General features: G+C 43.9%; 1 protein-coding gene across 1 annotated transcript; it reads left to right on the forward strand.

Moving 5' to 3' along the window:
- Positions 1-1,054: 1,054 nt before the first annotated feature.
- Positions 1,055-19,550, forward strand: LOC139155982 (coiled-coil domain-containing protein 88B-like). The gene is given in 13 exon segments (XM_070731364.1): positions 1,055-1,115; positions 3,512-3,669; positions 4,690-5,529; positions 6,463-6,566; positions 7,662-7,764; positions 7,899-8,072; positions 9,257-9,507; positions 10,004-10,147; positions 10,872-11,058; positions 13,293-13,438; positions 16,116-16,211; positions 17,414-17,550; positions 19,261-19,550. Coding segments are annotated over 13 exon segments (2,691 nt in total).
- The last annotated feature ends 6,155 nt before the right edge of the window (positions 19,551-25,705 follow it).

A 25,705-nucleotide genomic window follows, 5' to 3' on the forward strand; every position in this document is an offset into this window, starting at 1 on the left:
TATCAGTCGATAAATTCCCCATCGCGGATTTCACCTATGGCGGCCAGGTCTGGAACGTAACACCAGCGATAGGTGAGGGACTACTGTATAAAAAACAGGCACACAGTCAATCAATCAAACGGCAAAACAACATGGGCAAGGGGGAGATGTTTAAGTTCCCCCATGCCTGACAACAGAGGTGGGTTTTAAGGAGTTTACGAAAGGCAGGGAGGGTGGGGGCAATCCTAATCTCAGGGGGGAGCTGGTTCCAGAGGGTCGGAGCCCCCACAGAGAAGGCTCTTCCCCTGGGTCCGGCCAGACGACATTGTTTAGTCCAGTGTTTTTCAACCAGTGTGCCGTGAGACATGGTCAAGTGTGCCGCGAAGCTCAGAGAGAGAAAGAAAACAAGAGAGAGAGAAAGAAAGCAAGAAAGAAGAGAGAGAGAGAGAGAGAGAGAAAAAGAAAACAAGATATAGAGAAAGAGAGAGAGAGAAAGAAAGAGAGAGAGAGAGAGGGAGGGAAGGTGGGAGAGAGAAAGACATAGAGGGAGGGAGGGAGAAAGAGAGCAAAAAAGAGAGGAAGGAAGGAAGAGAGAAAGAAAGAGGGATGGAGAGAGAGAAAAAAGAAGAAGGGAGAGAAAGAGGGAGGGAAAGAAAAATAGAGCGAAAGGGAGGAAGAGAGAGAAAAAAAATTGTCCAAACTTTTTTGAGGGCCTCCCCCCCCACTTCAATGTGCCCCAGGATTTTGTAAAATTAAAAAATGTGCCGTGGCTCAAAAAAGGTTGAAAATCACTGGTTTAGTCGACGGGACCCGGAGAAGGCCGACTCTGTGGGACCTAACCGGTCACTGGGATTTGTGCGGCAGGAGGCGGTCCCGAAGATATTCTGGTCCGGTGCCATGAAGGGCTTGATAGCTTGTGCTTCGTCATCGAGGGAATCCAGAGAATCCAAGCTACTTACTTGAGATAGCCCTTCCCCAGGGCTCCCAGGCCTTGCTTCATCGTCACTTTCTTGACTGCTGTCTCCACTGTCTGGCTGCAAAGAACTCTCCCCTCCGCTCTCAGACTCCCCCGGGCATGGAGCCAGCAGAGACGCAGCTGGTCTTTGATCCAGCTCAGGCTGAACCACAACAGCAAGGCATTTAGCTATTGCGGGAAATGTTCATATGACTATTGTGTAGCGGGAAGCCAGCGGAAGAGAACAAGCAGGGCCAGTGGTTGGTAGAAGGTTAGAGAGGCGAAGGGCAGGAACGCTGCTGCCCTGTGTCGCGAAATCGTTTTAGTTTATGGAGAGGATATAACGTCAAGGCAGCATCTTCACGATTAGAAGATACATTAAGGAAGGGTAGTACTTTGGGAAGATCCCATGTGGAGCAGCGGGGGATGACAGGCGGGTGAGTGTTGGAGACGCCCTTGAGGAATCTGGACACTAGGGGAATGTGCGCCAGGGATGGTCAGGTGCCACAGACAATGATGGTTGAGAGAGCCGACAGTCCCCTATCTAGGCCCTGCTTGGACCTTGGAAAGAGGGATACTGATAGGTGACAACATCTTGTTCCTTGCACCAGGCACAGAACGTTCGCCAGGTAGAGGAACAGATGTGCTCCAGTGACGGTTTTTGGGCCCTGGGTATCTAGTCAATGATGTCTTTGTCAAAGTCCTGGCTTCTTAAGACGCTCAAAAGCCAGGCGGTCAAGCGGAACCAGCCCGGGTCTGGGTGGCGTCCTCCCCACCCGTTGCCCATGGCCGGAAGAACTTCCTGCTCAGCGCTCTTGCCTGGCGGGAGACAAAGCGCTGGGGTGGGGTGGGGGTCAGTTTGTCCCTCCTGCCTGCCCCCCAGCCAAAAACTTAAAGCCTCGCAGCCGCTGCCACAAGCCCTTTACAGAAAGTCCTGTTGTTGTCTTGCTTGTGTCAATGTCGCAAATCGCATCCGAGAAATAAATCAGGGTTCTCTTTCGTCCAAGTTCCAATTTCTTAACAGGGCCATGTTAGCGCAACCGGAGAGACACAAAGGAGTCTTACGATTCTTACGAAAGGCGAGGAGGGTGGGGGAAATACGAATCTCTGGAGTGAGCTGATTCCAGAGGTCCAGTGCCCCCACAGAGAAGGCTCTTCCCCTAGGTCCCGCCAAGCGACATTGGTTGACGGGATCTGGAGAAGGGCGACTCTAGGGGACATAGCCGGCCGCTGGGATCCATGCAGAAGGAGGCGGTCCCGCAACCTGGCCAAGAAAGAAAGTCCATTCTGTTGTACTCTAAAGTTACAAGGGTATCTCCACCCGGGTTTGGAGTTCATTTCCTCCCACCATCATGTGAACCGGACAACTCCTGCCAGTGAAATCGGTGACCGGCTGAGTTGGACGTGGACCAATTTGCAAGAGATAGTGCCTTCAGTGGAGCAAGGTTTAAATTCTGTTCATCGGAGCTGCGCGACGCTTCTCTTCCACCCCACCCCACCACGATAAAGACACGGGTGTTTTCAAGAGTTGTCAAGAATCGCCCCAGGAACACACAGCATCCTGCAAAACTCAGTTTTCCTTCTTTTCAGACCCGAATGGCTGGAGAGAGCCCATTCTTTTCAAAATTAATGGACAAGATTTAACTCTCTCCCTCTCTCTCTCTTTCCTCTCTCTCTTCCTCTCTCTCTCTTTCTTTCCTCCTCCCTCTCTTTTTCTCTTTCCTCCTCTCTTCCTCTCCCTCTCTCTCTTTCCCCTTTTCTTTTTTACAACAGCACGAAGCTTGAAACTCCAGCCTGATGATAGTGAATGTGATTTCACCGAAACGTCGCATAGACATGCAAAATATTACACAGGGCAAAACCCGAACTCAGAACAATCTACCTACATATACCCGTGAAAATCTACGAAAACAAATATATATATATATATACATACATACAGTGGCACCTCTGCTTACGAAATTAATTCGTTCCGTGACCAGGTTCTTAAGTAGAAAAGTTTGTAAGTGGAAGCAATTTTTCCCATAGGAATCAATGTAAAAGCAAAGAATGTGTGCAAACCCATGAGGAAAGAAATAAAAGCTCGGAATTTGGGTGGGAGGAGGAGGAGGAAGAAGAAGAGGAGGACAGTCGCTGACGAAGGAAGAAGGAGAGTTAAAGGGAATAAAATAAATCCAAAACTTTTAAGGCTTAAAAAAAAAGAGGGACTTTGAGACAGCGAGGAGGAGCATGGCCCTCTCATACACCCGGCGCAAGGCTGCCTCCCATAGAATGCACCAGAGAGAGAAACCCAGGGGGAATGGCAGGAAACTGGCCGGGCCTCCGTGCTGCTCTCAAATTTCCTAGGAAATTTTCCCGGGCTCGGGTTCTTAAGTAGAAAATGCTTCTTAAGAAGAGGCAAAAAAATATTGAACACCTGGTTCTTATCTAGAAAGGTTCTTAAGTAGAGGCGTTCTTAGGTAGAGGTACCACTGTATGTTTATTATTTTATTTTATTTTATAATTATATATACTGTATAATATAATAAAGAATTAATAGAAGAATATATATATATATTCTCTCTCTCCCGGTTGCAGAATTCTCCGAAGCACCCTTTTTGCTGGACTTTGAGATCAAGGAGGCCGATCGATTGTCCGCCCTAGAAAAGGAGAACCGGGAACGGCGTAAGACGCAGCTTGCGTTGGGATCGAAGAATATGGAAGTGGAGCTGAAGGATGCCAACCATGATGGACTGGTATGGAAGAGATAGAGATAGAGAGAGGGGAGGAGCGCTGTTGGACCAAATTCTATCATTAGGAGATGGGTGTTATGGACGGTGAGAAGAACCTTGAGGAACAGGGGAAGAGCCTTCTCTGTGGCGGCCCCGACCCTATGGAACCAACCCCCCCCCAGATATCTGAGTTGCCCCCACCCTCCTTGCCTTTCGTAAGCTCTTAAAAACCCACCTCTGTCGTAGGGCATGGGGGAATTGAAATATTCCCTTCCCCTAGGCTTATAAAATTTATGTATGATATGACTGTATGTATGACTGATCTCTTAAATTGGGGGTTTTAGATTTTTTTAATATTAGATTTGCTTATGTTGTCTTTTTACTGTTAGCCACCCCGAGTCTGCGGCATACAAATCTAATAAATCAGTAAGTAAGTAAGTAAGTAAGTAAGTAAGTAAGTAAGTAGATAAACACACAAACAAGGGGAAGAGCTGCAATCAAAAGAGCAGTCAGATAAGAGAAATCCAGAGTCCAGAGCAGAAATGTAATATGAGGAAGGGTCTCAAGATTTTGACCCTCCCTGGTTCTCCTAAAGGGCAAATACAGGGGGAAGAAAGGAGTTTTTTCAAGAAGCGACGAGATTTTCCAGTTTTTCTTAGAAGACGTTTCGCTTCTCCTCCAAGAAGCTTCCTCAGTTCTGACCGGATATAGGGGAATACTCCTTGTAGACAGCTCTGGTCATTTGCGTTCTTTTTGAGGGTCATGGAGGCCATTTGGAGGTTTATCTGTAGTGCAAACTACTGTGTGGTGAAAGCTCAGGTGATCCTGAGGTTTATCGGTGTCCTCAGCATCACTGGAGTAGTGCAAATGGGTGTGGAGAAGGCCCTGATATAAACCTCCAAGTAGCCTCAACAACTCTCTCAAAGAATGCAAATGACCAAACCAGCTTCTTTTGCGAATCTACCCTGGGTTTTTTTGGAAATGCATATCTTATTGGGCAACGCATTAAGCAGCCATTCCAACTCTGATTTCTGTCCCCCTTAGCCAGAACGGAGGCCCAGCCAGGCAGAAAAGGAGAACGCTGATATTCAAGAACACAAACCACGGATTTTGGCTCCGCAAAAGACCGAAACGGAGGAAGGCCAACCCTCGATTGAGTCCTCGGTCACTGAAATGAAGGCTGCCTTGTCCAGCGTTCAGACTCGACTGCGAGAGGCCGAGCAGATGAGGGAGGCCGAGTCGAAACAGACTGCAAGCCTCGAGGAGACACTGAGGCACCTCCGGGGAGCGTACGCCGAAGCCCGGGAAGAATGCGAGCGGTGGCATTTGGAGACGGAGCGCCTGGCGGAAGAGATGCAGGCTCTCGAGCGGGAGAAGGAGACATTGGAAGCCGGATCGCGGGTTTTGCATCAGGCGGCCACCCAAGCCGAGGTCGACTTAAACCAGGCGCAGCAAAGTCTCGAGAAGGAACGTCTTCGGGCCGCCCAGCTAGCCCAGAAACTCCGAGGGAGGGAAGAAGATTTGGACGGAGTGCGACAGGAGCTCCAGAACCTGCAACGGAGCGTAGAACAACACAGGGTTGCCTTGGCTCAGCTGGAGGTCGAGAAAGGAGCCTTGGAGGAGGCGTTGAGCCAAGCGGAGAGCACCCGGCGGCAAGCGGACAAGGACGGCTGGAGGCTGAAGGCCAAAACTCAGGCACAGGAGGAGGCGCTGACTGAGCAGGGACGACACCTGGCCCGGCTGGAGGCTCAAACGCGCCAGCAGGCTGCAGAGCTCACCGGCCTACGAGAGGCTCTCCAAAGCGTTGGGCGGCTGGAACAGGAGAACACGAATTTGAGAAGGCAACTGGAGGACAAGGAGAAAGCAACCGCCATGCTGGAGCTGGTAAGTCCTCGGTTTATGGCCACCACTGAGCCCCAGACTTCCCGTTGTTAAGAGAGGGAGGGGTTAATTAGGTTTGGACCTGGGTTACGAAGGAGTCGCCGCAGTTGTTAATAATAATAATAATAATAATAATAATAATAATAATAATAATAATTATTATTATTATTACAGTATTATTATTTATTAGATTTGTATGCCCGCCCTCTCCGAAGACTCGGGGCGGCTCACAACAATAACAAAAACAATATAATAGTAATACAAATCTAATATTTAAAAAAGTATATATAAAACCTCAACAATTAAAACCATACAACACATGCATACCAAACATAAAATATAAGAAAGCCTGGGGGAGATGTCTTAGTTCCCCCATGCCTGGCGATATAGGTTAGTCTTGAGTAATTTGCGAAAGACAAGGAGGGTGGGGGCCGTTCTAATCTCCGGGGGGAGTTGATTCCAGAGGGCCGGGGCCGCCACAGAGAAGGCTCTTCCCCTGGGGCCCGCCAAACAACATTGTTTTGTCGACTGGACCCGGAGAAGGCCAACTCTGTGGGACCTAATCGGCCGCTGGGATTTGTGCGGTAGAAGGCGGTAGAAGGCGGTTCCGGAGGTATTCTGGTCCACTGCCATGTTAAGGTAGTAACATGGTTGTTAAGTGGATCGGGCTTGCCCCGTTGGCAGAGGGTCACAGAAAGGGATTGTGGGACATGGCAGCCGTCGTAAATATGAGTCAGTTGGCAAATTTCGATCCCGGGGCCATAGAGATCCCGCAACGGTTGTAAGTCTGAAAAGCGGTCGTAAGTCTCTTTTGTAATTTCAAATGCTCGCTGAATGAACGGTTGTAAGTGGAGGACTCTCTGGAATGGAGTTGTGGAAGAGTAGATGGTTTGGCCAAGGCCTTTCGCTCACAGGGTGTGTCCGATTGCGCTGCAGGAGCTGGCGAGAGAGAAGGCCGGGCCCTCCAGAGACAATGCGGCTGAGTCTCAAGACCACCTGCGGAAGGAGCTGCGAAATCCTCTGCCGGAGATTGATAGCAGGTCAGCCTGGGCCCAGCATGGAGGGGGGGGGGGGCTGCCAGTTGCTGGGAATGAGGGTGGGGGGCGGCTGAGACTGGACTTAGGGAAATTCTATGGGGATGCAGGCTATAGAGGTCTGGGGTGGGAGTTTTGTTTATGGCTTCAGGATGATGGTGTGATCATTCTGTGAACGGCTGGGGAGTTCTGGGAGATGGGAAGGAAGGAAGGAAGGAGAAAAGAGAGGGAAAGGAAAGCAATAGAGAAAGAGAAAGAGAGACACAGAGAGTGAAGGAAGGAAGGAAAAAAGAGGGAAAGAAAAGGAGAGAAAAAGAAAGATACAGAGAGGGAGGGAGGAAATGACAGAGTGAAAGGAAGAGAAACACAGGGAGGGAGGGAAGGAAGGAAAAGAGAGGGAAAGAAAGGAAGAGACAGAGAGGGAGGGAAGGAAGGAAAGAAAGAAAAGACAGAGGGAAAGGAAAGGAAGAGAGAAAGAGACACAGAGAGGGAGGAAAGGAAAGAAGGAAGGAAGGAGGGAAGGAAGGAAAGAAAGAAAAGACAGAAGAAAGGAAGAGAGAAAGAAACACAGAGAGGGAGGGAAGGAGGGAGTGAGGGAGGGAAGGAAGGAAGGAAAGAAAAGTCAGAAGGAAGGGAAGGAAGAGAGAAAGAGACACAGAGAGGGAGGAAAGGAAGGAAGAAAGGAAGGAAAGAAAAGACAGAGGGAAAGAAAGGAAGAGAGAAAGAGACAGAGAGGGAAGGAAGGAAGGAAAGAAGGAAGGAAAGAAAAGACAGAAGGAAAGAAAGGAAGAGAGAAAGAGACAGAGAGATGGAGGAAAGGAAGGAAGGAAAGAGGGAGACTAAGAAGAGAAGGAAAGAAAGAGAGAAAGAGAGAGGCTATGAAAAGGAGGAAGGAAAGAAGGAAGGAAGGAAAAGCGGGAGGGTAATATAAGAAAAAAGTGGGGAGGAAAGGAGAGAACAAGGGAGGGGAATTAGGAAATCTGCTTCCAAAGCCTATATCTGCATTTATAGACATATATAAATTGAACTTCAACAAAACTGTTCCAATGAGACCAAATCCTGAATAGATTCCTGGGCTGATGGGTTCCTCTGTCTTGGCAGCCAAGCAAAAGCAAGGAACAGTTGCAAAGCCCGACCCAAGAGCGCCCTCGTTGGGCGGCTTGAGGAACTGCACCTCCCCAAGGAACCACTGCTTCAAACTCAGGTGAGAAAAAAGTGCCAAAAAGTTGGTTCCCTTCACATACACACACCTGCAGGGAAATGCGGGTAGTCCTCGACTTACGACATCCACAAAGCTGCGAAGTTCTGCCGCTAAGCGAGACCTTGGTTAAAGGGGAGTTTTGCTGTGTTGGTGTTGTTCTCCAGGCTGAGAATTCGGCTCTCACCGGACGCCTGACCCAACTGGAGTCCCTGGCAAGCAGCCTCGAGACGGTGCTATCGGGCCTGACACGGCAAAAGGCAGAAGGCCAGGAAGAGAGCGGGAGACCCCAGCCTCAAAACAACACCTCGCGGGTGAGCTTCGGACAAGGGAAGCCCATGGGAGGAAGGGATTTGGATTCGCTTAACGACTGCACAGTTCACTCAACAGCCGCACAGATATTTTACTTAACAATTGGGTGCGACTTGCTTAGCAACCTTGTAAATAAATTTGAGGGGGTCGTTGGTTTATGGCCACCTGTGGGATCAGGATTTCTTTGGCTAAGCCAGGCGGTTCTAACAGCGAGATGAGGCAGCATGTAAATTGTATAAATTAATCGATAAATTTGAAGTAAACATACATACATGCATACATACATAATAGATGGCTGGCTGGCTGGCTACATAGAGAAGGAAGATGAAAGAAAGAAAGAAAGAAAGAAAGAAAGAAAGAAAGAAAGAAAGAAAGAAAGATGGATGCAGATAGATGAGAAAGAGAGATAGCGATGGATAAATGGAGAGAGATTATTAGATAAATAGAGAGATAATGGATGAATAGATAGACAGACAGACACATACATACATACATACAAACATACATACGTACGTACATACTGTACATACATACATACATACATACATACTTATGGATGGATAGATGGGAGATAGATATAGATATAGATAGGTAGATATGTAGGTAGGTAGACAGACAGAGATGTGATAGAGACAGACAGATAGATACGGATGGATGGACGGACAGATGGATGAAGATAGATGAGAGAGATTGAGAATGATGGATAAATGGAGATAGATGATTAGATAAATAGAGAGATAATGGAAGGAAAGAGAGAGAGGATAGATAGATAAATAGATAAATAGGGAGATAGGTAGATAGAGATGTGATAGATAGACAGATAGACAGATAGATATGGATTGGATGGGTGGACGAATAGATGGACAGACGGATGAAGATAGATGAGAGAGATTGAGAGTGATGGATAAATGGAGAGAGATAATGGATAGAGAGAGATGGGGGATAGATGGATGGATGGACGGGGGGAGATGATAGATAAGATGATAGAAAGAACAAAAATTCATATGCTGCCCATCTCCCAGTTACAGCCGCCTTGCTTAGTGACCAGAATACTGGCCCTTATGGTTGACCGTCTATCGTGGCCAGCCTGCATTTGAGCTGCCGCTATCTCTATTCCTTTGCTTCGAGAGTTTCCATTTTAAATCTTTTGTCTTTTTGTGACCTGCCTTCACGTCGACCTTCCCAGCGATCCCTCCTGGCCAGGCAGCCGTCCGAAATCCAGCAGAGGTCGGGACGGCACGAACCCGAAGCTCCGTCGGTCCGGCTGGAGGCGGAAGAATGGCGGAGACGTTACGAGCAGCTCCGGCTGGATCACGACCGCTTGACGCTGCTCCACCGGCAGTAGTCGGACGAGATGGAGAGGATGCTAAGTGAGCAAGCCGGCCTGAAGGCAGCGCTGCGCGGCCTGGAAAAGGAACAGCGGCAACTGGAGAGCAGGTGATTCAATTAATCAATTAATCAATGAATTAATCAAAAATTAAATAAAATTAAATAAGATTAAATAATAAAATTAAATTAAATAATAAAATAAAACTAAATAATAAAATAATAAAATAAAATAATAAAATAAAATAAAATAATAATAAAATAATAATAAAATAATAATAAAATAAAATAAAATAACATAAAATAACATAACATAAAATAAAATTAAATTAAATTAAAAAAATAAAATAAAATAAAATAAAGTAAAATAAAATATAAATAAAATAAAATGTAAACAAAATAAAATGTAAATAAAATAAATAAAATAAATAAATAAAATAAAATACAATTTTAATTAATCAATAAATTAATTAAAAAATATCCACACTGGTGACAGAAAGAGCAGTAAACACTCAGCTCTGCTCAGTTGCCCAAGACTTCGCCCCGCGAGGGATTATTTTTAAAAAAAGATGGGTGATTTGCTGAAGCTCAATCTTCCTGCCTACAGGCACAACCAACTGTTGGGGCAGAAGACCAGCCTGGAGCTACAAGAGGTGGCATTGCAGGCTCAGAAGGAACGGCTGGAGCTAGCCGAGCGACGGCACCAGGATTTGGCTGAGCAATACACCAACTTAAAAGAAGAACATAAGCGGTAAGGCTGGGGAAATCTCTTTACTTTAACAATTGAGTTGTCGAAGCGTGGAACTCATTACTGGACTCAGTAGTGTCAACCCCTAACCCCCAACATTTCTCCCTTAGACTCTCCACGATTGACCTCTCCAGGTTCCTAAGAGGCCAGTAAGGGGCGTGCATAAGTGCACTAGTGTGCCTTCCGTCCCCTGTCCAATGGTCTTTCATATGATCAAAAGACTGGAGACTAAAACATACGAAGAACGGTGGCAGAAACTGGGCATGGCTAATCTAGTGAAGAGAAGAACCACAGGGAGACATGAGAGCATCTTCCAATATTTGAGGGGTGCCCCAGAGAGGAGGAAAGGGGTCAAGCTATTTTCCAAGGCACTTGAAGGCTAAGCAAGGAACAATGGATGGAAACCAACCAAGGAGAGATTCAACCTGGAAATAAGGAGGAATTTCCTAACAGTGAGAACAATCAACCCATGGGACAGAAGTTGCATTCGGAAGTTGTGGGAGCTGTCAGAAATGATGTAGAGTCTCTTGCTTGGGTGGGGGGGTTAGACTAGATGACCTACAAGATCCCTTCCAACTCTCTTAATCTCTTTTTGTTTTGTCCTTGATAATTATTGTACCGTGCGGGGGGGGTGTAATTGAGATTTATTCAAGCTGGGAGGTAGGAGCACCATAAGGACGGGAAGACGCCTTGGGTGACAGGATGGTCCTTCCCAAAACTACCGCAGGGTCCAGCAAGCCTTGGTCCAGAGCGAACGAGATCACGATGACCTCCAGGGTGAGCTTCAAGGAACGCAGAACCGGCTGACCGGCCTGCAGTTGGAGCAGGCAAAGCTGGAAGCCGAGAATGCCGCCTTGAAAGAGCAGAACCAGCAGCTGGACACGACCTTGGGGCGCCCGAGTACCCAATGCGAGGTAAGCCCACCTGTTCCCAATTGCCTTTCTGTCTCACACAATTGGTGTGTGTGTGTGTGTGTGAGAGAGAGAGAGAGAGGAAGGAAGGAAAGAGAAAGAAAGAAAGAAAGAAAGAAAGAAAGAAAGAAAGAAAGAAGTAGAATAGATCAGGGTTTGCAAAATGCTAGTCTGTATCTCCGGCTTCCAAACTTTTAGCAACGGCTGCCAATCACCTTCCTCCTTTCTGTCCCACACAATTGGTGTGTGTGTGAGAGAGAGAGAGATGAAGGAAGGAAAGAGAAAGAAGGAAGGAAAGAAGGAAAGAAGGAAAGAAGGAAAGAAGGAAAGAAGGAAAGAAGGAAAGAAGGAAAGGAAAGAAAGAAAGAAAGAAAGAAAGAAAGAAAGAAAGTAGAATAGATCAGGATTTGCAAAATGCTAGTCTGAGTCTCTGGCTTCCAAACATTTAGCAATGGTCACCAATCACCTTCCTTCCTTCCTTCCTTCCTCCCTCCCTCCCTCCCCAATGGTTAGAATGCAGTATGGCAAGGTAATTCTGCCAACTGCCAACAATTTGATCTTAACCAGCAGAAGGAAGAGTCCTTAGGGAGTTGGGTGGCATATAAATTAAACTAATAGATAAATAAGGTTGATTCAGCCTTACATCTTTCCGAGATCAGTAAAATGGGGACCCAGCTTATTGGGGGCAAGAAGCTAACTCTGCAAATTGCTTAGAGAGGGCTGTAAAGCACTGTGAAGTGCTGTTATTATTATTATTATTATTATTATTATTATTATTATTATTATTATTATTATTATTATTATATTTGTATGCTGCCCCTCTCTGAAGACTCAGGGCGGCTCAATGCATATAATATAAATACAAAGACAAATCTAATGAATTATAAACTACATAAGCTAAAAACCCGATATATTAAAAATCAAACCCATTTAAATCACAGCCACACATCACATTTATTGGCCAGGCTATCCTTCCTTCCTTCTTTCTTCCTATTCTTTTTAATATGTTTGTGAGTGACATAGGAGAAGGTTTGGTAGGGAAGGTTTGCCTATTTGCCGATGACTCTAAAGTGTGCAATAGGATTGATATTCCTGGAGGGGTCTGTAATATGGTAAATAATTTAGTTTTACTAGATAAATGGTCAAAGCAATGGAAACTGCAGTTTAATGTTTCTAAATGTAAAATAATGCACTTGGGGGAAAGGAATCCTCAATCTGAGTATTGTATTGGCAGTTCTGTGCTAGCAAAAACTTCAGAAGAGAAGGATTTAGGGGCAGTGATTTCTGACAGTCTCAAAATGGGTGAGCAGTGTGGTCGGGCGGTAGGAAAAGCAAGTGGGATGCTTGGCTGCATAGCTAGGGGTATAACAAGCAGGAAGAGGGAGATTGTGATTCCGCTATATAGAGCGCTGGAGAGGCCCCATTTGGAATACTACTGTGTCCAGTTCTGGAGACCTCACCTACAAAAAGATATTGACAAAATAGAGTGGGTCCAAAGACGGGCTACAAGAATGGTGGAAGGTCTTAAGCATAAAACGTATCAGGAAAGACTGAATGAACTCAATCTGTATAGTCTGGAGGACAGAAGGAAAAGTGGGGACAAGATCGAAACATTTAAATATGTTAAAGGGTTAAATAAGGTTCAGGAGGGAAGTGTTTTTAATAGGAAAGTGAACACAAGAACAAGGGGGCACAATCTGAAGTTAGTTGGGGGAAAGATCAAAAGCAACGTGAGAAAATATTATTTGACTGAAAGAGTAGTAGATCCTTGGAACAAACTTCCAGCAGACGTGGTTGGTCAATCCACAGTCACTGAATTTAAACATGCCTGGGATAAACATAGATCCATCCTAAGATAAAATACAGGAAATAGTATAAGGGCAGACTAGATGGACCATGAGGTCTTTTTATGCCGTCAGTCTTCTATGTTTCTATGTTTCCTTCCTTCTTTCCTTCCTTCCTTCCTTCCCAGTGATTAGAATGCATCATTGCAAGCTAACTCTTTCCCACAGTCAGGGATTCAATCCTGACTGGTTCAAGGTTGACTGTCCATCCTTCCAAGGTGAATAAAATGAGGACCCAGCAAAAATGCCAACTCTGTAAACTGCCTTAGAGAGGGCTGTAAAGCACCGTGAAGCGGTATATAACAAGCCTTGTTGCTATTGCTATCACCTGGATATCCAAGCTGCATCCCCGACGGTCCATTCAGTGACAAGACCTCCGTTCTCTCCCCGCAGCTCCTGGTCCAGTTGAAAGGCAAGCAGGAGGAGGAGAATCGACACCTCCTTCTGGAGATCCAGCTGTTGAGCAGGGAGAACAGGCAGCTGTTGGAGCGCAGCATGGAAAACCGAGAACACTTTCAGGAGGAGCAGCGTCAGTACCAGTGAGTTGGCTGCCACTCAAGCAAAAAAAACCCCCACCCCACCCCAAAAACAGCAATTCAGTTAAACCGCTGGTTCCCTCCATTATATATATATATATATATATATAATGTGACGTTCCTTAAATATACCAGGGTGATCCGACATAAGAAAAACATATACCCCCTCCCTGGTACAGAGCTGGAAGGATTCAGATCTGATAGCTCTAACTGCTAGTTCTCTGCTTTACAATGCAGAAGTTCACCAGATCGAATCCCAGTAAAAGAAAGGGTGTGGCTAGCGGATGAGGCCTAATAAGGCCGAAATGGGACCATCCTAGTCTCCCTTAATTTTAAAATTCCAGCTAAAAAAACATTTAACATATATATATATATATATATATATATATATATTGAATCAGCAGCAATTCAGTCAAGGTTATATATATTTCCCTTCATCAGGTAGCCACACCCTTAGTGGGATTTGAACCTGGGGCTCTAGTGGCCTTAGCCTCTAGGCTACAGGCTCATCTCCTGTATCAGCTTGTACCAGGGAAGGGTTATGTGTGATTTGGTGTACAGTGGTACCTCATGATATGAACCCCTCGTCTTACGAACAACCCGAGATACGAACCCGGGGTTCAGAAATTTTTTGCCTCTTCTTACGAACTTTTTCCTTCTTATGAACCCGCTGCCGCCCGGCTGTCGTTTTTTGAAACAGCCGGGGGGCTTCTCAGCGTCCTCCTGTACCCGAACGCCAAACCCGAACTTCCGGGTTCGGCGTTCGGGAGGCCGCTGAGAAGCCCCTGGCTGTTTTAAAAGATGACAGCTGGCCGGCGGGGCTTCTCGGCGGCCTCCCGAATGCCGAACCCGGAAGTTCGGTGAAAGTTCAGGTTCGGGAGGCCGCTGAGAAGCCCCGCCGGCCAGCTGTCATCTTTTAAAACAGCCGGGCAGCGGCGGTTTTTTGTGTGTTTTTTTTTCGTTGCACGGACTAATTGATCTTACATTGTTTCCTATGGGAATCAATATTTCGTCTTACGAACCTCCCCCGGGAACCAATAGGTTCGTAAGACGAGGTATTACTGTATTTAGAAGGAGCATCACAGCTTCCTTTTTGCCTCTTGGCCCCACCAGGAGCCATATTATTATTATTATTATTATTATTATTATTATTATTATTATTATTATTATTATTATTATTATTATTATTATTATTATTATTATTTAGATTTGTATTATGCCGCCCCTCTCCGAAGACTCGGAGCGGCTCACAACAGCAAAGCACAGTACAAATCCAATGATTAAAATGGTTAAAACTCTTAATATAAAATATTCATACATCCCAATTAAACCATACATACCATACATAAAATGGAACGGCCAGGGGGAATCAATTTCCCCATGCCTGGCGGAAGAGGTGGGTTTTTAGGAGTTTGCGAAAGGCAAGGAGGGTGGGGGCAGTCCTGACCTCCAGGGGGAGTTATTCCAATGTATATATATTTGAGATTGCTTGCAAAAAACGTCCGTGCACAACCCTTCCCCCTGGGTTATCCCATTAAATGCTCAAGGTTCATCCTCCTCTTCTTTTAGTGACCCCCAAATCTCTTGTGGGATGGAGTCTGGGCAACTGAATGGAGCTAGCAGAGTGTTTTATTATTATTATTATTATTATTATTATTATTATTATTATTATTATTATTTATTAGATTTGTATGCCGCCCCTCTCCATAGACTAGGGCCGGCATACAAATCTAATTAATAATAATAATAATAATAATAATAATAATAATAATAATAATAATGGCCCATTGCCCTTCCGGTCGCCTGGGTGGAGTTTTGTTCTGCAAATCTATTCTCAGAGTGCCCAGAGAGAGAGAGAGAGAAATAGCTGCCTCTACCAAGGATCAAACTCCTGATTGTGTGAGGCGAGAGCGCCACCTCTAGGCCATTCGCACCACTCGATTAAATGCTCAAGATTCCTTGCAAGAAAATCCTAGCTGGTTCAGTTCACACATGCCGTTGGGAACAGGGGACGGGAAAGGGGTGGGTTCCAACTTACCTCACTGCTGGTTCGCTTCCTCGCAGTGCTAGCAAACCTGAAAAATGCAAAAAAAACCATTTTTTTAATTCATTTTGTTAAAAAATTCAAAAGCATTTTTCAAAAAAAATTCAAGAACGGTATTTTTCCTTCTTTACCTTCCCCTGAGTGAATTATCATCATATTAATGAGATTAATAGGAATTATTATTATTATTATTGTTGTTGTTGTTGTTATTGTTATTATTATCCAATTAATCTTGTTTAACAGACTGATAGCTTGTTCCCGTACACTTTAAAACTATTGGTGTCTCGTCTAAAGTTAGTTTGTTAGTTTGTTAGTTAGTTAGTTTGTTTGTTTATTCATTCACTCACTCACTCACTCACTCACTCACTCACTCACTCACTTACTTATTTATTTATTGGATTTGTATGCCGCCCCTCTCTGCAGACTCCGGGCGGCTAACAACAATGATAAAAACAGCATGTAACAATCCAATTAATAAAAACAACTAAAAACCCTTATTATAAAACCAAACACACACAGTATGTTTGCAAATATACACAGTAATTTGCAAAAAATTGTAAATTTTTTATCATTTCTACTGGCTTATCCAGTTCCCAAACCTACCCACTCACCCACCTCTGTTCTTTCTCCCTCCAGAGACAAATTAGGTGAATTGCGTCGAGAGAAGCAAAAACTGGTTGAGAAAATTATGGACCAATACCGGGTGTTGGAACCTGCGATGCCCCGTGGCAAGTAAGTGTGATACGCCGAATGTGGCACACGCTCTTTCACGTGTGAAGAAGCGTGGCGGTAGGGGATCAGGTTTTGGGTGATTAGATTAAGGGCACCTGCTTTGCCCCTGCCTACTTCCTGCCCAGGGGCAGCTTCTGCTTATGGGTTATGGAGTCTTTCTATTGCCATTGTCACCAGTCTCTCGAGACCAGTGATTTTCAACCTTTTTTGAGCCACGCCACATTTTTTACATTTACAAAATCCTGGGGCACACCACCAACCAAAATGACACAAAATGACACCCTAAGACACTCTCCTCTCTTTTTCTATTCCTGTCTCCTCCCCACCCTTGTGTGTGTGTGTATACACACTCTTGAACCATTTCCAAAAACAGGTGAGGGCTGGGTTTTTTTCTCTCTTATTCTTTGGGTGCTTTTTATCATATGCTTTAAATCAAGAGTCACTTCTCTCTCTCTTTTGTTTCTCTCTCTTTCCTCTCATTCTATCTCAATCATTTTCTCATTTCTCTTTTTTCCTCCCCTTTTTGCTCATTTTTCTCTCTCTCTCTCCCTTCCTCTCCTTTTCTCTCCCTCTCTCTCTTGCTTTCTTTCTCTCTCTCTCCTCTTGCCTTCTTTCTCTCTCACTCTTTCTTTCTCTCTTGCTTTCTTTCTCTCTCTCACTCTTTCTCTCTCTCTTTCTTTCTCTGTCTCTTTCTCACTCTCACTCTCTCAGCAAAAAGTTGTGAGACCGGAACCTGAGCTTCCTTCTTCGCGGCACACCTGACCATGTCTCGCGGCACACTGGTTGAAAAACACTGCTCTAGACCATCATGGGTCGGTTCCTCCTGGTTCTATAGAACTAGTAGCAAAGCGCTGGTGACATCATGGTGACATCACAGAACTGGCAGTTGGAGTTCTTTTCAGGTGGGGAGGGGGAGTAGAACGTCTAAACTTTTTAGCAACGGAGCATGCTAATATAATACTGTATAAAGAAAATACTAACGATCCGATGGTCATTTAGAAAAATTCTTTCTTAGCGAGCATCTAGAATCCAAGATGAACATACATACCAAGTTTCAAATTTGTTGGTTTTATGGTTCTGGAGAATTCTTGATGAGTGGTATTTGCCTTTTCGGTGAGGTACCGTGTCCATTCAGTTCTCTTTGACTTGAAAAAAGGCTTATAATTTCATTTTTTTGTCCTCTTCACCCTCTTGGGTGCTAGGAAAAGTAATTGGATTGCTGGCAAGATAAGGAGACTGATGAAACTTCGACGGGAACAGCCGCGTCCCATAGCGGAAGGAGCCGGCAGCAGCAGCGAGAGCCTGGCAGGGGCCGAGGAACATGGGCTTGATAGTAGAGGTGAGGTCCGGACGGATCTGTGGGGGTGTAAAATGTTCATAAATGACTTTGTTTCCCAGTGCCGTGGTAAACTTTGAACAGACACTAAACAAAAGGGTTGTTAAGTCTGGGACTAGCTGAATGGAAGCAGCTCAGTTGTGTGTCTGGTTACCCAGTCGATGGAGACTTATTTGTTGCCCAGATGTCACAACAATTCGCCTCCAGAACTTGTGGGTTCTCCTCCATTCATGGGAGGTTTTTAAAGAAGAGATTGGACGGCCATTTATCTGAAATGGTGTAAGGTCTCCTGTTAGAGGAGGGGGGTTGGACTAGAAGACCTCCGTCCCTTCCAACTCTGTTATTCCTTCCTCCTTCCCTCCCTCCTTCCTTCTAAAAAGGAGAGGTTTTTAAGAAGAGATTGGATAACCATTTGTCTGAAATGGCATAAGGTCTCCTGCTCAAGAAAGGGGTTGGACTAGAATAAAATAGAATAGAATAGAAAATAGAACAGAATGGAATAGAACAAATAAGAATAGAATAGAATAGAATAGAATAGAATTTTATTGGCCAAGTGTGATTGGACACACAAGAAATTTATTTTATTTTATTATTTAATTTAATTTAATTTAATTTAATTTTTTATTTATTTGTTTATTTGTTTATTTGTTTTATTTATTTGTTTATTTGTTTTATTTATTTATTTATTTATTTGTTTGTTTGTTTGTTTGATTGATTGATTGATTGATTGATTGATTTTTATGCAGCCCTTCTCCTTAGACTCAGGGCTTACAACATTTTAGCCATAGCACTTTTTTAACAGAGCCAGCCTATTGCCCCCCACAATCCGGGTCCTCATTTTACCCACCTCGGAAGGATGGAAGGCTGAGTCAACCTTGAGCCGGTGATGAGATTTGAACCGCTGACCTTCAGATCTAGCAGTCAGCTTCAGTGGCCTGCAGTACAGCACTCTACCTGCTGCGCCACCCTGGCTTTGTCTTTGGTGCAGATGCTCTCAGTGTACATAAAAGGAAAAGATACATTTGTCAAGAATCATGGGGTACAACACTTAAGGATTGTCAAATAAGGAATCGGGAAACAATCAATATTAATTAAAAAAAAACTTAAGGATACAAGCAACAAGTTACATACAATCCTAAGTGGGAGGAAATGGGTGAAAGGAATGATGAGAGGGGGAAATAGTAGTAATATTTATTTATTATTTATTTATTAATCAGATTTGTATGCCACCCCTCTCCGCAGACTCAGGGCGGCTAACAGCAATAATAATACAATGTAAACAAATCTAATATTTAAGTTAATTAAAAAAAACCCAATTTAAGAAACCAATCATACATACTGACATACCATGCATAAATTTTATAAGCCTAGGGGGAGGGAAAAGTCTAATAGTAGTGCAGACTTAGTAAATAGTTAGTAAACTTAGTAAATAGTTTGACAGTGGTACTAAGTAGTGCAGACTTAGTAAATAGTTTGACAGTGTTGAGGGAATTATTTGTTTAGCAGAGTGATGGCAATAGATAGAAGACCTCTAAGGTCCCTTCCAATTCTGTCCAATGGATTCCCTTGGGGTTCTGATTCTCCCTCCATCTAAACCACCCAGGATTTTAATTAATTTTAAATGTTTTGCAATTTCCATCCATTCTCAGGTGCCTTTTCCCCCCTAGCTCTGCATTTTCCAAAATTGTTTTTTCATTCCCCCCCCCCCAAAAGCTTCCAGCACACCCAACTCGCCATCCCTTTCCTGCAAAGCAAGCAGCACCACCCTGCCCGAGAGCCCGCCAGTCCACTTCCGCCGTTGCCATCTGAGTTCCCGGATGCCGGTACTAGAAGCTTCGGGGTCCGGGGATGAAGATGGCCAGGACAACCCCAGGCAGCGTTTTCGGCAACGCCGACTTGGTGTGTTGTGGGGGTTCCCGGAAGACCCCGAGGTTCCTGCGGGAGAGTCACAACCCCCAAGCCAATCGTCCACAACCAGTGAGGAAGAAAGAGGTGAGCCTTGATTGATTGATTGATTGATCCAAGCTGGGCTTGTGGGTGGTGGCGATGGGGATTAAGATGGAGGTAGTTCTCCACTTATGAATCCAATTGAGCCCCAAATTTATGATGCTAAATGAGAAGTCGGTCAATGTGGATTTTTCTCCGCCACATTTTTCAAGTGTGAAAAATGCTCCCAAGTCACTTTTCAGTGACTTCAGCAGGGAACCGTCAAAGAAATAAGAACTTTGGGTCTGGCGTCACATCGATTGTATAACTGAGCTGGCAGAACGCTGCTTGTCTAGATTTTCTGAAAAACGCAGATTTAGAGAGGTAGCAGCTCAGGATGCAGGCTGAGCTTGTCCTTCACTTGCTAGTTTTCTAGTTTTGCGAGGGATTTATCTCATGTCTCTCTTAGCATTCAGATGCCCCAGTATACAATCTATGGGACGTACAGTATGCACTTTATAAAAATTATAATGGCTATGGATAAGCAAACACTATTATTGTTGTTGTTGTTATATTATTGTTATGAATATTATTATCACTATGTTTTAAAAATAACTGTACTCAGACAACACTGTTTATATAATATAAAAATTGAATTTTGAATTTTAATATTACAAATATGAGAGAGAGAGAATAACAATAAGATAGGTAGGTAGGTAAGTAGGTAGGTAGATAGAGCAGATAGAGCAGATAGATAGATAGATAGATAGATAGATAGATAGATAGATAGATAATGGATGGGTAGATAGATAGATAGATATTATAGATATAGATAGATAATGGATGGGTAGATAGAATAGATAAATAGATAGATAGATAGATAATGGATGGGTAGATAGATAGATAGATAGATAGATAGATAGATAGATAGATATAGATAATGGATGGGTAGATAGAATAGGTAAGTAGGTAGGTAGGTAGGTAGATAGATAGATAGATAGATAGATAGATAGATAGATAGATATGGATAGATAGATAGATAGATAGATAGATATGGATAGATAGATAGATAGATAGATAGATAGATAGATATGGATAGATAGATAGATAGATAGATAGATAATGGATGGGTAGATAGATAGATAGATAGATAGATAGATAGATAGATAGATAGATATAGATAATGGATGGGTAGATAGAATAGGTAAGTAGGTAGGTAGATAGATAGATAGATAGATAGATAGATATGGATAGATATAGATAGATAGATAGATAGATAGATAGATAGATAGATAGATATGGATAGATAGATAGATAGATAGATATGGATAGATAGATAGATAGATAGATAGATAATGGATGGATAGATAGATAGATAGATAGATAGATAGAGACAGATAGACAGACAGATATAGATGGATAGATATGGATAGATAGATGGATGGATGGATGGATGGATGGATAGACAGATAAAGGTAGGCAGGCAGGCAGATGAGAGAGAGAGAGAGAAAGTTAAAATGGATAATTTCCTGGACCTAACATAATCAGAAAAGAGCCGGAAGGGACCTTGGAGGTCTTCTAGTCCAACCCCTTCTAGGTTGCTTCTCTCCTTGATTACCGGAAGCTTCAACCAGCTTTTCTTGGCAGTCAGTGCAAATCTTGCTTAGGGCAAGATGGGAAGGGGACACACACACACACACACCAATGAATGTAGTACATAAATCATGAATAAATAAAATGTTATGGTAATTTATGACTTTTTTTGGACATGGTTCATTATGGGGTCCTCCAACGCTGGAGGTTTTTCAAGAAGAAACTGGATAGTTTCTGATAGTTTCTCCCTTCACTGCCATGCACTTTTTCTCTCTCTGTGGAGCCTGTCAGAGCGCAACAGCTGGCTGAGCACCTGGATGGGCTTCCTCCAAGAGGGGCTACGGGGATGTTGGGCAGGGGCTCCCTACGCCTCTTCCTACCCTGGCCACGTGGGGGTTGCGGCTCCAGAGGCTGTGGTGCCCCTGCCAAGGAGAGAGAGCAGTTACAGGGGGAGCCTCTCTTGGCACCTCCCCACCGCAGACTCTGCAAGGCGGGCGGGCAAGTGCTGCAGCGGGGAAGCCGATCTTTGGAAGGGAGGATCGGGCACCACCAGTTGTAGCCGTCGGGTGGGGAGAAACAGCGCCTGGCTCCACTCCCGGGGCAGGAGAGGTGAGGAGCAGTGGCGGCTGCAAAGTTGGAGACTCTTGGAAGGGGGGGAGGGAAGAGAATCTTTGGGTGGCTGTGAGTGAGTGTGGGAGAGAGGGGGGGGAGAGGGAGTAAATCCCTCGTTTTAGTTGCATGCAGGTAAAGGGGGCTTTCTTCCTCCCTCTCGCCCACCTTAGTCGCTTCCACGTTCTTCCACAGACCCAGCACTCCAACCGCGGTGGTCCTCCTGCCTGGCAGCTCAGGTATCACTGCGCAGGGTTGGAAAACTGTGGGGACCCCTCTGGTTCTACCACCGACAATGGCTAAAATCATCTCACATCAAAAATTGTTTACATGTTTTAGATATTTTTGTTACATTTTTAACCATCATTATTTTTATATCCCCCCCCCCAAAAAAAAATAATTAAAGCATTCCTTAGGCTTAGGGTAAATTAAAGCATTCTTTAGGCTTAGGGTAAACTTTTAGCAAGGCCCAAAGTTTTTTGCAGTAATAAACCATATGTTGCAATAATAAACCACATGTTGGCAATAATACTTGTCAGGCTTTTTGGTTAAATACAACACTGGAAAGTGAATTCAACCTGACCTACCTTTGATGTCTTCGACTGCTTGTGTGTCATGATTCCCTTCACGTAGAGTGCCTTTGAAATAATAATTAAAAAAAAATCAACATCACCAAATGACCACCTGATTTTCAGAAAATAGAAAACCAATTCATCAATTTAACAAAGGTGCTTTTATGCTCCTACAAGTGAAAGGGGGAAAGATGGAATGAATTCGAATGTTGTGTCCTTGAGAATACTTCAGACCCCTGGTTTTTACTGGTCCCAAAGATATGACCTCCAACTACAGGAGTTTCTGTTACTCTCTAGGTACAGGAAGGCATCCCTAAAATTGCCATAGTCCCCCCCCCCCCAGTTCCTGCAAGAAAGTCAGGTCACTTCCCATATGTGACTTAATTTTAGGTAACTTTTGCCATTAGCTCCTTGAAGTAGCTAGTCCTCTACATGTTTTGTTTAACAAATTGAGCCTTGGCTAGAATTACGGTACCTCAATCCCAATATTTGGCTTTAATTCCTGAAAGCAAGGGTGAGCTCCTGGACTTGTATAACTTTTGCCTTTACTTGAATTAGCTAGTCCTCTATATGTTTATGTGCTACTTTAGTTGGCCAAGTAAATTTGAGCCTTGACTAAAATTACCTGAGATCCCCCCAAAAAATCACTTTATTCCTGAAAGCAAGGTCAGTTCCTAAAATAATTTTTACCTTTACCTGTTTTAAAGCTATTTTTAATTACGACTTCTCTGTGATGGTTTGGTCCTTTCAACAGGACTTGGCAGAGATTAACTCAGCTTCCACCAGCACATTATTCTAAGAAATTAAACTTTGGCTAAAATTTATCTCAAGCCTCAAGATTTGACTTTTATTTCAAAAAAGCAAGGCCAACTCATAGACCTGAAGCAAATTTAGTTCACCTTAACACCTTTAATTACTTGAAGTAGCTGGTCCTCTACGTGCTTTGTTTTAAGAATTTCAACCTGGGCTAAAATGTCTTTCCTGAGTCCTGGAGAGTTGAACTTTATTCCAGAAAGCATAAGGCCAGCTGCAGGGACTGAACCAATTCTGCCTTTAAACCAATTTTAACCCTTATTATGCAGCTGTGGTAGTTTAGCCTCTTAACTGCAACTGGCTAAAATTACCTGTTTTATTCCTCCTTTTAAGCTACTTTTAACTCTCAACGGTCTGGGGTCCTTTGAACAGAGCTGAGATAGATAATTAGAGCTGAACAGAATTCAGATTACAGCTGAATAGAACACAGCTGAGATTACAGCTTCCATCTATATTTTACTCCTAAAAACTCCAGCCTTGGTTAAAATCATTCAGGATCTAGAAGTTTTCCAAATTTCCCTGAGGGAAACTCACTTCGTGGGACTGACATGATTCCCCATAGGTGAGCTGTGGGGCTGGGAGTCGTTTAAATAAGATACACGTCAACCACCAGTGGTGTTTTACTCCTGAGAAACTACACAGCCTGGTAAAAATTTACTTCAGGTGCCTTCCTTACTCTCTGAGAATCAACCAAACTTACTCCAGTTGCCTTTTTTACTCCCCAAGAATAGACTAGAATTACCTCAAATGCTGTTTTTACTCCGAGAATAGACTAAAATTACCTCGGGCACTATTTATTATTTTATTTGTTTGTTTTGTCATGGTATACAAAGATACAATATTTATATACAAGTACTAACACAAGTTACTTCTTTACTCCCTATATGCATTAGCTCCCCCAGCGTCCCACAACGTCTAAGAGCCTCAAGGCAGGATTATCTCACCGTGCGAGAGGCACCCGTCGCGGTCTCCATCTGCGAAGCCTTGGGCTGCGGGGGCGCCGTGGGGAGAGACGGGTTCCTCGCACGGCCCGCAGCCTCCTCTTCCGAGGAGCGAAACGCAGCTGCATGCGCTGCTTCTACCTCAGCCTGAGCAGTCCGTAAACGTTTTTAAAATGTCCCGCCCCCTCGGGGGAGAAGAGACCGCTCAGCCAATCCGAGGGACAGGTTTCCAAAGCAGCCAATCGCAGCCGGGGCGGTCGGTCGGAGAGCGCTTGGCGGCAAAGGGACCTGGCGCTTGGCCTCACAGGTGTGGATGATTGAGGGAGGCACGCGGTCTGGGCAGGTGCTTTAAATTAGCTTGCTACGAGAGCTGGAAGGGACCTTGTGGGTCATCTAGTCCAGGAGTCCCCGCACCATTTCAGACAAATGGCCATTCAATCTCCTCTTTAAAGTGTTGGAGCTCTCACGACCTCCACAAGCAACGTCTGTTTCACCCTCAGAAAGTTCCCCCTTATTTCCAGGTTGAATAATCTCTCCTTGGTCAGCTTCCATCCCTTATTCCTTGTCTGGCCTTTTGGTGCCTTGGAAAACAGCCGAACCCCTTCCTCTCTATGCCTTTCAGTGTGTAAAATAAAACAAGATACTTTTATTGTCACTTTTTACTGTGGGCACATTGGCCCACATTAAAATTGAAAATGTGTTTCTCTCTCAAAATTTATCCATCCTATCATCTATCCAAATACTTATCTATCATACATATCTAGTATACATATCTCCATACATGTCTATGTAGGTATCATCTATTTACATGCATACATACATACAAGATGGCACAATCTGAGGTTAGTTGTGGAAAGATCAGAAGTAAAGTGAGAAAATATTTTATTAAAAGAGTAGTAGATACTTGGAACAAACTTCCAGGAGATGTGAGTTGGTAAATCCACAGGAACTGAATTTAAACATGCCTGGGATAAACATAAATCCATCCTAAGATAAAATACAGGAAATAGTATAAGGGCAGACTAGATGGACCATGAGGGTTTTTTCTGCTGTCAGTCTTCCATGTTTCTACGTTTCTATCTATATATATCATCTCTCTCCATACATCACACACAAACACACACACACACACACAAAATTACTGTCCATTTTGAATAGTATTCATGGGTGGAGGCTGCTTTCCCGCCCCACTGCAAAGGTCCAGTTTTTAAATCCATCCAATCATCTATCAAAATACTTATCTATCATACATATCTACTATACATATCTCCATACATGTCTATGTAGATATCATCTTTTTACATGCATACATACATACATACATACAAGGGGGCACAAACTGAGGTTAGTTGGGGCAAAGAAAATATTATTTTACTGAAAGAGTAGTAGATGCTTGGAACAAACTTCCAGCAGATATGGTAGATAAATCCACAGTCACTGAATTTAAATCTGCCTGGGATAAACATAGAGCCATCCTAAGATAAAATACAGGAAATAGTATAAGGGCAGACTAGATGGATCATGAGGTTTTTTTTCTGCCATCAGGCTTCCATGTTTCTTTCTATCTATATGTATCATCTCTTTCCATACATCACACACCAACACACACACACAAAATTACTGTCCATTATGAATAGTATTAATGGTGTCACCAGCCAGCAATCACCCCTTTTGATTGAAAGGCTGAAGTAACTAGTATTTTTC

This window comes from Erythrolamprus reginae, unplaced genomic scaffold (genome assembly GCF_031021105.1).
Source record: "Erythrolamprus reginae isolate rEryReg1 unplaced genomic scaffold, rEryReg1.hap1 scaffold_193, whole genome shotgun sequence".
Taxonomy (NCBI): domain Eukaryota; kingdom Metazoa; phylum Chordata; class Lepidosauria; order Squamata; family Dipsadidae; genus Erythrolamprus; species Erythrolamprus reginae.